At 41.9% G+C, this 13,649-nt stretch overlaps 1 protein-coding gene across 2 annotated transcripts in view; it reads left to right on the top strand.

The window, feature by feature from the left end:
- The window catches only part of CACNA2D3 (calcium voltage-gated channel auxiliary subunit alpha2delta 3), a 488,574-nt gene that overhangs the window by 289,645 nt on the left and 185,280 nt on the right, over positions 1-13,649 (top strand). For both annotated transcript variants that reach the window (XM_083602945.1, XM_083602944.1), the window contains exon 12: positions 11,976-12,054. In XM_083602945.1, the coding sequence (XP_083459071.1) occupies positions 11,976-12,054 (79 nt within the window). The remainder of the gene's footprint in view (positions 1-11,975; positions 12,055-13,649) is intronic.

Here is a 13,649-nt window from a genome sequence, read left to right as displayed (position 1 = left end):
TCTAATTAGTGCCTGTAATATAACTGGAGTGGATGAAGGTTAACGTTAGGCCTCCAGAGGCTTTTCACATTCAGTTACAGATAGAAATCAGGTAACAGTTTGTAGCTAATTAGAATAGTGTATTAAATATTCAGTCCATCTTGATTTGACTCTAGGAGCGCATGGATTCTGTGAAGCTACAAAAAATGATAAAGGGGAGTTAATTTTTAATTTTTAATCAAAGATAAAGACAATGTACTGATTTTAGTTTTGAGTGCAGTATGCTGATAGCCTAAGAAGCAATTGCCTCGAAGTCTGCTGAAACATCAAGATAAAGGGAGTTGACTTAATTTCATCACTCCTGCATTTTGAAGCCTGAAATACTTCCCAGCTGTCTAATTAACACAGATTTTCAATATTTATTTTGTATGCTGCTTGTGTGACGAAGCCACTGGCACTGATTGCATGAGCTGCTGTGAATAGTTCAATTTGTGAACAATTCAAGCTGTCCGGGAAGTGGGGGGGCGGGATAGTCAGAATGTTTGCAACAGAGATGGAGAAACGAGGCAAGAAAGAGCACTGAAGAAACTCATAGCGCTTTAGAGCAGAAGGTACTGACTAAAAGAAATGGAACAAAGGCCCCTTCAAACTGGTGATTTCTGCAGGTATATTGTGCAACATGTCATTGATGCAGTAATAGTGAATTAGTGGTGGGTTTATACTGGGCTGTCCGCACATAATTCCAATTTGTTAGTCGTTCAGCGATGCTTTCCCAACATTGCTGGAGTCACTCATGTGCAATGGTACAGCAAAAGCAGGATCAAGAGCAAACTCCCCTCTCCCCAGGACATTTGTGGTATGAAATGGAAGTTCCAGGAAGTCAGCAGGATGCTACAGGACATGCACCAATTGGAAGCCAAGCAGTATGTCCGCCCCAAAACTTTTGCATGTGCAAACAGTATTGAAAGTGGGATTGTGTATTACAACCATCCTGATACAATCAGGCATGCAAATCATCATGAATGCACAATAAAGAGGGCATCCAGAGGTCTCCAAAGTGGACTGTGGGCAGTGAAAACAGGTATCCGAGGAAAACATGGGCATCTGAAAGAGTAGGGAAACCAAGGAGGGCTGAGGCAAAATCTCACAGGGGACCTACAAACTGTAGGGTAGAACTATGTGTGCAGTTGTCCTGAGATCCTTAGAAAATGCAAGAGGAACACAGCACGCCAACAGCTGTATTTTGCTGGGCAAACCATCTAGCGCAGTATTGTCTTCACTACAGGTTTGTCTTCACTTCCAGGGTTTCAGATGGGAGTCTTTCCCAGCTGCACCTGGACATGCCAGTGATTGAGCTTGGAATTTTTTGTATGCAAAGCATGCACTGTACCACTGAGCTGTGGCCCTTGCCCTGATAGTTACTTAACAGTTAATGTAGGTAATATATTTCAGGCAGAATACATTACTCAGTTACAAATATTGCTAAATTCAGGAAGGAAGGCAGGGAAGCTATTAACCTCAAGGCTGAAACCCCATCACTCATTTTAGAATTTTAGGAAACTTTGTGTTCTGTTTTTGGCCCCAGAATCTGTATCTTTAATCTGAGATTTTCTCTCCAGCATTTCTGATGCTATCAAATCTCTGGCAGGTAGGTAGACAATTAGTGGCAAACCTTTCAAATGTCACCTTATTTTGTTACCTTGCTGTCTTGGTTGACAATTTTTACAAAATGGTTTATAGCTGCAATAATCCCCTCCAAACCAGTTGTTATGAGAGATAAGAGCTTGTTATCAGAGTGTTTATCACCTTTGACTTCACATTGGGCTATTACAAAACAAAAGAATGAACTGGAGTAAGGCTGCCAGGTGTATTAAATTATATTATGAATTATAGAGATTCTATGATGGGGATTAGTGTCCAAAGAAAATCGCAGCAATTGCCAAACTCATTATCTGATAGGATTGCAGCCTGGACAGAATCCCAGGGGTAAAAGGTCAGCACTTTATCCATTATGTCATCCCACTAATCTCTGTCTGCTGTGTGCAGAGTGCAATATATTGTGAATGTCTCTCCCTGATTCCCTGCAACATCCTGCAGCTATCTTGAGTATCTGGAGTAAATAGGGGAGTTTATAACTTTGGCTTGGGGGGAGGGAAATCAGGCTGACTGAGCTCTATCTTGCTTGACAGACATAAAACAAGACCACTGTACCTTTGGCTGCTTAGTTCACCTGCACTACTGTTGCTCCCGTAACTTCTACCTGCTTCATTTGGGTTAATGACAAAGTTCTTTTGTCTAAATTGTTTGGTCGCCTGTGTGTTAAAACACAATTAGTTTTGTCATGCCAAGCTTGAACTTAAGATATATTTCCCCCACTTCCACATCACATGCTGCTGAAATACCCTTTTCAATAAACCACTTTGTATATCAATGCAAACCCTTGGAAGCAAACCATTTGGCTGAAATACACATTAGACTCAAACCTGTGGCTGACACCTCATTTCTTCCCCACCCGCTGCAAGTAGGAAGGCAGCGTGGATACTTGGAATGTGATGAAATCTAACTATTATAGGGAGGGGAAAGGAGGAAATGTATTATGGTACTGTGGCATTAGCTACACTCTGTAGTTACAGAGATTGTAATTAGTTACAGTCTAATTAAACCTGGCCAGAAATGACACATTCTGAAAATCAACTGGTATGGAAGATGCAACTGGTGCAGAATGCAGCAGACAGGGTGTTGGATGGTACTACTGGCTAGTCATGTATGATACCATTTCTTAAAGATCTATGCTGGTTGCTAGTGGGTTCCCAAGCCAAGTTTGAGGTGCTTATGTTGACATACAAAGCGCTAAATGACCTGGGCCTAAAAATCTGAAGGGGTTCATCCTCCAATGCAGATGTGCTCAGATGTTGAAATCTTCAGGAGAGGTCCTGCTAGTGGTTCCACTGCCATGTGAAGTTTGTAGGGCAGTGGTGTGGTCCCCAGGCTATGGAATACCATCTCTGAGGTGCATCTGGCCTCAGCATTGTATATATTTTGACATCAGGTCAAGGCATACTTTTTTGCACAGGGACTGGAAGATGCTACATGTGTTAAGCTTTATGTAACCACACCCTGGGACTGCATGGTAAAGAGTGGCCTATAAACACCCATAAATAAAGTCATACAAACATTCTTCAGCACCTTATCCTTTTTCTTGCTTCCTCATCTCTTGAGGGTGCTCAAGTTAAATATGCATGATAATGCTTTTCCACATTGATGTTGCAAAGTTTAGTATTTGCACTAGTTTTGCTTAAGAAATCAAGCAGACTGGTCAGAAGGATTGGCTTGAAAAGTGAAGTTTGCTTGTCAAGCACCATTTTTCTGACTTAGGTTGCAAGTTCCCTGAAATTCAATCCCAGAAAGCTGTTCTTGCCTGGCTGGCCAAGGGAAATCAAGCCTGCACTTGAGAGAATGTGTGGAGTGACTATAGCTCTGTAGTAGAACTATGTTAAGCATGCAGGAGCTTTCAGATTTAAATCCGGGCATATATGATTAAAGGATCCCAAAGGAAGGTTTTGAAAGGTCTCTGCCTGATTTACTTGGAGACCTCTACAGATCCAAGCAGACAGAAGATGATTAGGCCAGTGGTGTAACCCATTAGGCTTGTTTTCATGTAACACTAAACCAACTGTGGCTCAGCGAAAACTAGCAAGCATGCTTTGCTCCTTCCTGATTCTTCTACTGCTGTGTTATACAAAGAGCTTGCAGTTTGTCTAGAGATAGGTAAACCATTAGCCCCAGTTTGGACACCAGGCTAAGTCAAACTATGACTGAGCTCAGAAAAGAACCAAACTGGCTGTGATCTCTGCTCTAGGAGCTCACATTTTTACTTATTCATGCTAAGTCATAGTTTGGCTTAGTGTTATGTGCAAACTGGGTCACCATAAGGTAGCTTCATCTGTTACTGTAAGTTCACTGTTTTCTAAAACATGTTTATTTTGGGTGACACCGGCATGGAGTTCTTGTTGGTTCTATTATTCCCTACTGGATCTGTCTTCTACCTTTACCTGTTGTACTAAACTTCTAGGCATGTGTCTTCACTGATTGTTTTGTTTATTCTTCCTCTAGGTGTTATGAAACTATTGTTGAGGGGAAAGAAAATGTTTTTTGGGTGCGGTGGGTGGGTACTGACTATCAGATAATTTTAAAGTCTTAAGGAAATTGCTGTGCCAGGAAAGCAGAAATGCTTGTGCTGATGGAATATCCTTACCTTTGTGTTGAATTCAACCCCTTTATCTAGGATGGGTGTCAGGGACTGCCAGGGCTCTGAAGTGTGTGGGGTGGAGGCAGGGGACCAGGGGAGTGACCCAGGAGAGGGGACTAGCCAGGGCAGGTGGAAGAGGAAGAGTCAGGCCATCTGAGAAAGTGTGCAGGATTTGGTAGACGAAGAGGCTATTCTGGTGTTAGATGAGTCAGTAGACTACCCACCTTTGCCTGCCCTGCTGTCTTCTAGAACCAGGAGGGGCTTGAAGTGAGAAGAGCAATGGCAACTTCAACACAGGTGAAGAATCAGCTTATGGATGTGCAGCCCGTCAGGGGAGGGTATGTAAGCTGGAAGAGGGGGAAGGGTCTCACCGTTGCTGCAACTGCTCTGTAGGGCACAGATCTGAGGGACAGGTGCCTAGTGACTAGAAGCGCGTGTGTGTGCATGTGCATCTGCAGCACTGTGGAAGTTGCTGTAAGTGCTTCCTTTGTCAATAAAGACTTAGCTATCAGACATGTGCCTTCTTTAGCTGGGCTTGGCCAGGACAAGGGGCTGTAGATCATTGCTGATACATACAAATTATTTTGAACTTGGAGCTCTAAGTGACAACAAGTTAAAATTGCTCAGACATATCCCCAGTGATTTAAATCCCAACCTAGACACTGACACTTCCCTCTGACAGGCCTTGGGTGGCAGGTCTGTGCTCGCTTACAGATAGCACCCCAACAGCTATTCACCAACACCAACTGGGCAGACAGTAAAGACTATGACAAAGAGATGGACTGCAGCCAATTCCTTTTGTTTAAGCATGTGCCAAATGCTTATGCGTTTGAAAGACAGGGTGTGTGGGAATGGTGGGCCAGTATATTAGATGGATTCGTGGGGTGTGTGTGTGTGTGCAAACTAATCCCTCTTAATAGAAGCCATCCCAGAGGATGGGCAAGTACTGGATGCACTGTGATGTTGTTCCCAGCTGCAAAGCTCTTATATAAGACCAGTTGGTAGTCATTCACTTATTTTAGATGACAGTCAAACACCCACCAGGTTGAAAGCTAAAATGTCCCCTACCCACAGAGAAGAGTCTCCCCACCCTTCAAGTTGCAGCTCTTGATATTTTGCCCTTTGAAACTCATTTGGAGCCACTGACAACTGAATCGCCTTTGATTTGCACCATTCCACCCTTAGTTTCATTCCTTTGACACACCAATCCAAGTGGATAGTGAACTGAGACAGGACCAAGGACCTGCCAATTACCTACATGATATAGGCTGTATCTATCTTTGGTGTATCTTTGCTCACAGATACAGAGATAGATGCAGGACATCTAACAATTCCTTTCAGTGCTTGCTGGACCACGCTGGCTCTCATGTTCTTAAGTACACAGCAAAATATGTGCTCAAAGGCACAAGTGCATCAAAAGTCTGCTGAGCCCTTTCATGGTACTCAGGGCTACTCTACAGACTTGTGAATTGTTTTTAAGTGCTTTGAGGATCTCTAAAAGGAGTTTGCAAAGAACTCCTCCTGCTTGGTTGTCTTTTTGGCTATTGACTAAATAAAGTCTAACATGGCTCTGGTTTTGTTTTGTTTTTTGCAATAAAGACAGCTGTCATTTCTTGGGAGAAAAGTGAGTAAGGAAATCTATTCAGACAGTACTGTCCATGGAAATGGCTTGCAGCTGTAGGCAAAGGTCTCTGTTTCCCTGGCGGCTATAAGCCAAAGTCCCCTCCTTTCCCTCTAGTAAATTTAAGTAGTTAAGATTATTATTTGGCCAGCTGTTGCGCATCACACAGAGACTTCGGGCCTCCAGAAACATTCAGCAGGGAATAATGAGCCTTCCACTGTCAGCTGCAGGAGGATGTATCCTATAGCATTATCTTTTAACTGAGGCTGCAATCCTAGGCATGCTTTTTTAGGGAGTGAGAATTTAGGGGGGGGGGCTTTCTTCTGAGTAAATATTCTTAGGATTGTGCTACCCCCCAAGCCAATGCCCACTCCTGGATTGCTGCATCTAAAGGAGCAGGACAAAAGGCTTCGTTCCATTTTTTTAAAGCAGCACATAGAGAAGAATGCTTGACAAAGGAAAATCACATGCTTTCTAGAGTGGGTGTCCACAACTTGTCGCTCACAAAGCCCAAAGCAGCTTGCCAGCTTTGCTCACCATTGTCCAAACAGACCTGCTGTTTTTTTGCCAGACGGGGGGCGGCGGGGGGGGGGGAGGGATATTATTAAGCACTTGCATACATTCATGTGCAAAATGTTTCTCAACCTCCTCTCCTTCATGGTACCTCTTCACTAATTATTGTGGTTTTTCTCCCTCATTTTAAATTAATTATGTTTTATATATTGTTATACTTCTGGAAGCTGCATTGGGAGATTGTATCCTGAAAGTCAGTTTACAAATATTTCATATAAATAAATACTGAATAAATTATACATAGTATTGCCAGTCCCTCTTGACTACTGCTACAGTGCAACCCCACCCTGCTGTCCTTTTGCTGTTCATTGGACAGCGATCCCAACAAAAAAGGACAATAATTTCTCACACAGCCAGTTCAGAGTGAGAGCATTAAGCGCTACCCTCATTCTGAATGTGAGCTTGAGAGGGATATGCTCTGTAAGCACCAATAGTCATATTCTAATCTGAAATATCACTCACACAAGAACATTTTACTGGACTGCTTTTTTAAAAAAGAATTATTAGAACACTTGAATTAGTCTGGGGAGACATGAGTTCAAATCCTCAAACACTATTTTTCAACCTATCACAGTGTTTGTATGAAAATCAAATGTGTGTGCAGGGGCAGTCATTATCTGCAAAATATTTACCGCAGGGGGGTGATGATGTCCTAAGCAAGGGAAGGTCAACAGGGCAAGGCACAACAATTAAAGGCAATAGTCAGCACTTCAGAAGATCAAGGTGTGGGTTCAGGACCATGGACAGTGCTCCTGCAGCTGAACAAACATCCAAGTTGTCTCAGCAACTGGCTGAGTTTTATAGAGGGCCTAGGAAGTCATTGACTGGAAGACTCATCCCCTGAGGGCTGCTTCCTGGCCATTTAAAGGAATGGTTTCTTCTTCAGCCATTGACTGCAGAAGCAGGTAATGGGTTCTCAGCTGTGGGAATCTCTCGTGATTCTCCAGGAAGTCTGTGGCCAGCCATCAGAGTCTTACAGCTAAGAGGTCTTTGAGCAGTGCTCTGGGGAGGGCAGGGGAGCTTTGGTGCCTGTGGATAGACCCAGGACATACTAGGGCATGGATGCATCTCCTCTGTAGAACTGCAGTTGTAAGAGGACTCTGAAGAGTCATGGTCTGGGGTCATGACAACATGTACACCAACCCAAGCTCATTGGATGAAGGGTGGGGTTAAATTTAAATAATGAATAATTTGTCTTTCTAAGATGCTGTTCTTCCTTCTCACAAAATATTCCCAAAGGTAGGAGCCAGACACCTCATTTATAAATGTGATTTATAATCTTTGAACCCTTCAGACCTGTAAGAGTAGCAAGTTAACTGGGGGGAAAACCACATAGATGGGATTTGGACAGAAGGCTGTGTAAATAAATCTGTCGTCTAACTCAAGGCAAGCTGCAGTAATAAAAATGACTTGGCCAAGAGAAAATGCTAAGTGGAAAAAGTAAGACAACTGTTAATTATTTGTACTTCTCAAAACACCAAAGCACTACAAGCCAGTAGGGGTTGTAGGGCATCCATATCAAAGTTGCAAACATAGCAAATGCAGAGCTGTAACAAAGCCAGGATTATTGTTATTTTCTTTTTCTTTTTAGGCAATATATGCTTGTGGTCCAATATTTCAAAGTTACATAAAGCAGTGCTCACAACTGAAAACTAATGTTTCTGCCGAAGCATACTTCCTCTCCCACAGAGGATAATCTCTACGAGGCGTAGTAGGTCATTTAGGCCTCATAGGCTTAAGGCTGAAAATTAAAATATTTCATTTTTGGCTGCTCTCCCAAGCACCTGAGTTCCATATCTGTGTAACGCGGGGTCGTGTGCTATACATGGGGAGCAGCCTGGGTAGATGGCAATTTTATACAATCAGTTTAAGAGTACAACTCTGCTTCTTTGGCTCAACAAAAAATCAATGGAGAACATGTGTGACTGATTGCTCATTAACTTTGTATTAGAGATACTGTGACACTTGTGCATATTTCCCACATAATCTACCTACTATTTCCATGTAGTGGTATGCTCACTGAAAATCACTACAGAAGGCATTTCCCATAAAATGTGCTGATCACACTGCAAGAGACTGTTGTTTTTATTTTCCGTAGCAGTCCGATAAACATTTAAATAATCATAATCTAGGTAAAGGGACCCCTGACCTTAGGTCCAGTCACGAACGACTCTGGGGTTGCGGCGCTCATCTCGCCTTATTGGCCAGGGAGCCGGCATATAGCTTCCGGGTCGTGTGGCCAGCATGACTAAGCCGCTTCTGGCGAACCAGAGCAGCGCACGGAATCACCATTTACCTTCCCACTGGAGCAGTGCCTATTTATCTACTAGCACTTTGACGTACTTTCGAACTGCTAGGTAGGCAGGAGCTGGGACTGAGCAATGGGGGCTCAGCCCGTTGCGGGGATTCGAACTGCCGACCTTCTGATTGGCAAGCCCTAGGCTCTGTGGTTTAGACCACAGCACCACCCTCATCATAATCTATTCACAGTTAAAGGTGAATTTTCAGTGCATTAACTATTCTGATAAAACAAAATGAAATATGAATGCATATTTATGCAAACATTGGAATTGGAAACATTTCCCCTCCTTCAGGTCAGTTTGGCTAGTGGCCTTGAAGGCCTTTCCTTAATGTCTTATGTTTTGCTGTCTTTTTATATTTTGTTGGAAGCAACCCATTGCTGTTGTTGTTGAAATATCCCTTCTTGAGAAGGGATCTGGAGATCAGATCTGGAGAGAGGGGATAACCATGAAACACAGTTAAAAGCCCTATTGGCAAAAAATGCATTCTCGAATATAGAAAGGGCAAGGTACCCAAAAGAGCAAAAAACAAACCAGGTATGGTGCAGCATGAAGGCTGGGGAATTGTGACTCTTGTCACTAGCTGCATCACAAACAATATGCAAGATGAGCTTCACAAAATCATGTTGCACCTTGTAGTTCAGTAGCAATGAATAATACTATTAAATTTTCTTAGGTACTAAATATTAGGACTTGTATTTGTCTACATTCTGCAGTGGTGGTTGGAGATGGGAAGATAAGATTTAGCATCCTCCACATAGAACTGATAAAATCCTGTCCTTTTCTTGTAGCATCTTCAATACACAGTTGTTGAAAGTTGATTACTTGCATCTAATTAAGTATGCTGCTCTGGCCTGTTGCCACATTTGTCTATCCTTCTCTCTGTTCTCCTTTTATTAAGAACATCGTTGCTTTTTGATTATGTGTAGATTAAAGGAAACCATCAGACATAAATCTATCTGATGGATTCATTCTCTGCTTCAAGTATATTTCTTTCCTTTTTTGGGGGGTGGGAGGGTGGTGTCTGGTGGTATGCCCAAACTTTATTGACTTATGCTGAATGTGTAAAATGAAGTTCTTCTTGCCATTTCTCTTATTAAAGTTCCATTTGGGCGCTTGAGTTCCATAGCCAAACACCTTGACCTTTGGCCAGGGAAAAGTGGAGAGAGGGATAAATAAAGGCACTGTACTGACAGCTGGGCATGCAAAATAAATAAATGAAAGCAATCCTTCTCATTTCAAACTGGATTTCAAAAACTGGTTTGGGGAGGAAATAGGGATGTTGTCAAGTTTGATAACAATAAACTTGGTAGAGGAGGATGAATGATCCGAACCTATATTGACTGGTGGTGTGTGAGTACAGTGAATGAATTCATATCCTTCTTTACAGTTTCATTTTAGTTTTGCATTGATGCTGAATCCTTCTCCTGTAAAGAGATGGCCTGATATCCAAGCACTGGTTACATCCCATATACTGCAGTGTATTAGATAAAGAGGCTGACTTTGAAGTTTCTGTCAATGCTAATTACAGCAGCTGATTACTGAGCGAACCTAAGGTGTGTTCTGAAAGCATATGAGGCCACAATAACTTGTGGAAGGTGAGGAGATCTGGGTCTGGCCAATGCCTAAATGGAACCACGTGTATGCTGGCTTGGGTTCCATGGTAGAAAAAAGACTAATGCTAGAACAGAATACGTTGGCTTGTAGTTCCCAGCCGGTTTCTGATACATTTCAAAGTATGTCAAAGCTGTAAATGACTTGGGACAAGTGTTCTTCAAAGGAAACTTACACGCACACAAACCTGTTCAGGCATTAAGGTGTTTTCCAGAGGTCATTCTTCAGGTCACCAAAAGCAAGGTGGCCATGTGTCTTACTTCACAGTGGATAAATCTCTCTTGGAAGGGCTGTCATAGGACAGTCATATGGAGTAGTCCTCTATCTGAAGGGCTGTCCAGTTTAAGTCCAGTTTAATGATAAGAAGGGGGACAGCAGAGTGAGCAATCCACAGGTCATCTGGTCACAGTATTTTGCACTGTGGTGAAATATACTTCTATTAAAATTACAGTAATTATTTCTAATTTTGCACCTTTATACATAAATTAGTTTATGTAATTTTTGTAAATCTGTGCCCTCTTTTAGATCTCTCTGTCTCTCTCTTTTAAATGATTCATGCCCTCTTTTTTTTTTTTTTTGGTGCTGTGTAAGTGGCAACCCTGACCCAGTGTAAGGCCTGTGACAAGGCCTTTTTGACTGGAGTTTAGTGCATGAAGGCTTCACAAAGTGCAGAAACAGGGAAAGTGATTTACCAGGGACACCTAACAACAGCAACTAAAATAGGGCTGTCTCTAGCAATATGGAGAGTATGCCTTTCTTAAATGTGATGTGACCTTCGCAGCCTTAACTGTGTCAGGTTTTCTCATATAACTGTGTCTGGTACGGAGTTCCAAGATATTTTAAATTAATTGTCCACCTCATGAACAAAGACTGTGTTGGATTCTTCTGAGGTTTTTCTTTCCAAGGTAGTGTGGGTGGGGAAATTTGTTTGAAAGAATGTAGCCATGCTTCTATACTGTGGGAAGATTCATATTAATATATATATGATCACGCGTTAGAGAGGCAGAGGCATTGCCAGTAGGTCATCTCATGTTTCACATCTGTAGTAATAATTTGTGTAGTAATTAAATGTAAGCTTTAGACCAGAACAGTCTATTTTGAACCATAGAACAGACTTCTCTATCATGTGACTTCAGGCTATACCTCAGTAGTGTAAAGTTCTCATTTGCATTTACTCTTAGTTTGTGGAAAATGCCAGATAGTGTGTGTGTGTTATTACAAAAACAAACAGAGATATAATTTGGTTAAACAATGCTTGATTGGAGCATAAATATCTTATTTGGCTGATACCCTAAACTCACTCATTGACATCAATGGGAACTTTTCTTTCCAGTCCTCTTAGCTCTGCAGGGACCACAATTTTCTTCTTTGTTCACAGGAAGGGGAGGTATAATTGAAGAAAAACCACAGGCAAAGTTGCCCTTTATGCATTAAGTGTGACATGTAGTTTGATCCTCAGAATAAAGTTCCCTTGAAACCAGTGGAGCATTTCCGGTAGAATATGATTAGGATATTAGATTGTATTTAATGTTGCTGTGTTGTATAACCAGTTTAATACTCATTCATCAGTTTGGTTAAGGTGTTTCCTTTAAATACACTTCTGTAGCAGAGAGACATTAATTTAGCATTGTATTTTCAGGTTCGTATATTCACCTACTTGATAGGAAGAGAAGCTGCCTTTGCTGATAACCTCAAGTGGATGGCTTGTGCCAACAAAGGTTTGTTAATTTTCCTTGCAAAATATGTTTATTTCCTCCTCCTGTGGTGGCTGTTCTTTCTCTCTGTAAAATCCTCTCTGTTCTCATTTTAACTCTTTGTTTGAAGGAAGACTGAACTGTGATCCCAATTATGGCATGCTAAAGGAACACATCCCAGTATGGTTCAGTTAACTCTGTGGTCTCACAATCTGTGCACAAACCTGTATTTCACTACCCCACAGGTGGGTGCAAGAAGGTGGTACTTTCAGACTATTTCTGCAGAATTAACTTGTAACCTTGTAAAGTGAACTAGAAGTGCTTCTAGAGGAAACAAATTCATTTGGTCACCATCCTTCACACCTACTGTAATGCATTCTGTGCAAGACTAGTACTAGTTGTAGTGAGAAAGCAGAAACTTTCTCAATCTACTCTGCGATACAGGGAACTGGCCCCTAGGAATAATTCAGGGTGCTGGATTTTTCTCGAAGTTAAGCACGGCTTGGGTACTGAGGTTTAAGAGCACCTCTCGCTGCAGGAGACCCTTGTTAAGATTACAATCCTGTGCATATGTATGTGTGAACACAGTCAGTGGGACTAAATAAACATGCAAAGAATTGTTTGAATCTGCCCAGTATATCTGGCTAATGCTTCCTTTTATGAAGCAAGATTGTCAGGGAGAAATGGGACCTTTTCTGTTGAGGTTCCAGCTCTGTGGGATATCGTACCCTAACAAAATATTATTGCAGTTTTTGGAAGGCTGGCAAAATCCTTCCCCTTTTGATACATCTTTTAGGATGGATATTTAAAAGGTGTTTGCCTGATCTGTTTCTCTTAGTCCTCAGAACATAATTTGTATTTTGTTTGTTTTAAACTGGTGCTGTTTTAATAATTAATCTACCTTGAACACTGGGGAAATTGGAAATAAATGAAATCTAGCAGTTCTATAGTGTAGAATGAAATAATGTAGCAAAGATGAATGACATCTCCTGTATTGTGCTCTATTACCATAAGAGAACGCCAAACACCCTGTAACAGGATGTGAGCTTTCTTCTGTTCAGTTTGTAGACAGGGTTTGGGGCACGGATAATAGGTGGACCGCAGTGCCCTTTTCCCTGGATTTTGACCCTGAGGGTGTTGGAGGAATGAGCTACTTTCTGTATTACTCAGGAATGGAGCTTCATTTTATGCTATGTGCAGACACTGAAGCAGACATGTCAGGTTGGCCGTGGCCTAATCACAGCGCAGTGATAGAAAGCTCTGGTGAAGCTACGATTCTTTCTGTCATCGCTTCATGTACTGAAGTTTTCCCACTCTTGCGTGTGTGCGCACCACATGACATTCTAATGATTCACTTGAAGTACACCCATTTAGTCATGGATTATTGCTGTAACCGCTGTCTGTGCCCATCTGATGGAAATTACTCAATTTAAAGACTTGTCTTAATCAGCTAATATTGCGCTAGGATTTAGTCTTAGTCACCGTATAAGAATCCTTTGAAGCAAGTTTTTAAAAGACAGTTTCGTCAACAACAAAGTATGCTAGCTTTTCAGACAGTACATTACCCGTGCTTCATAAAGATCTAACCGCAGCCATTCAGAAAGTAGGGCCATGAGGCG

Source organism: Podarcis filfolensis (assembly GCF_964270895.1).
Source record: "Podarcis filfolensis genome assembly, chromosome: 2".
Classification (NCBI taxonomy): Eukaryota; Metazoa; Chordata; class Lepidosauria; order Squamata; family Lacertidae; genus Podarcis; species Podarcis filfolensis.
This window is presented reverse-complemented; position numbering and strand designations above follow the sequence as displayed.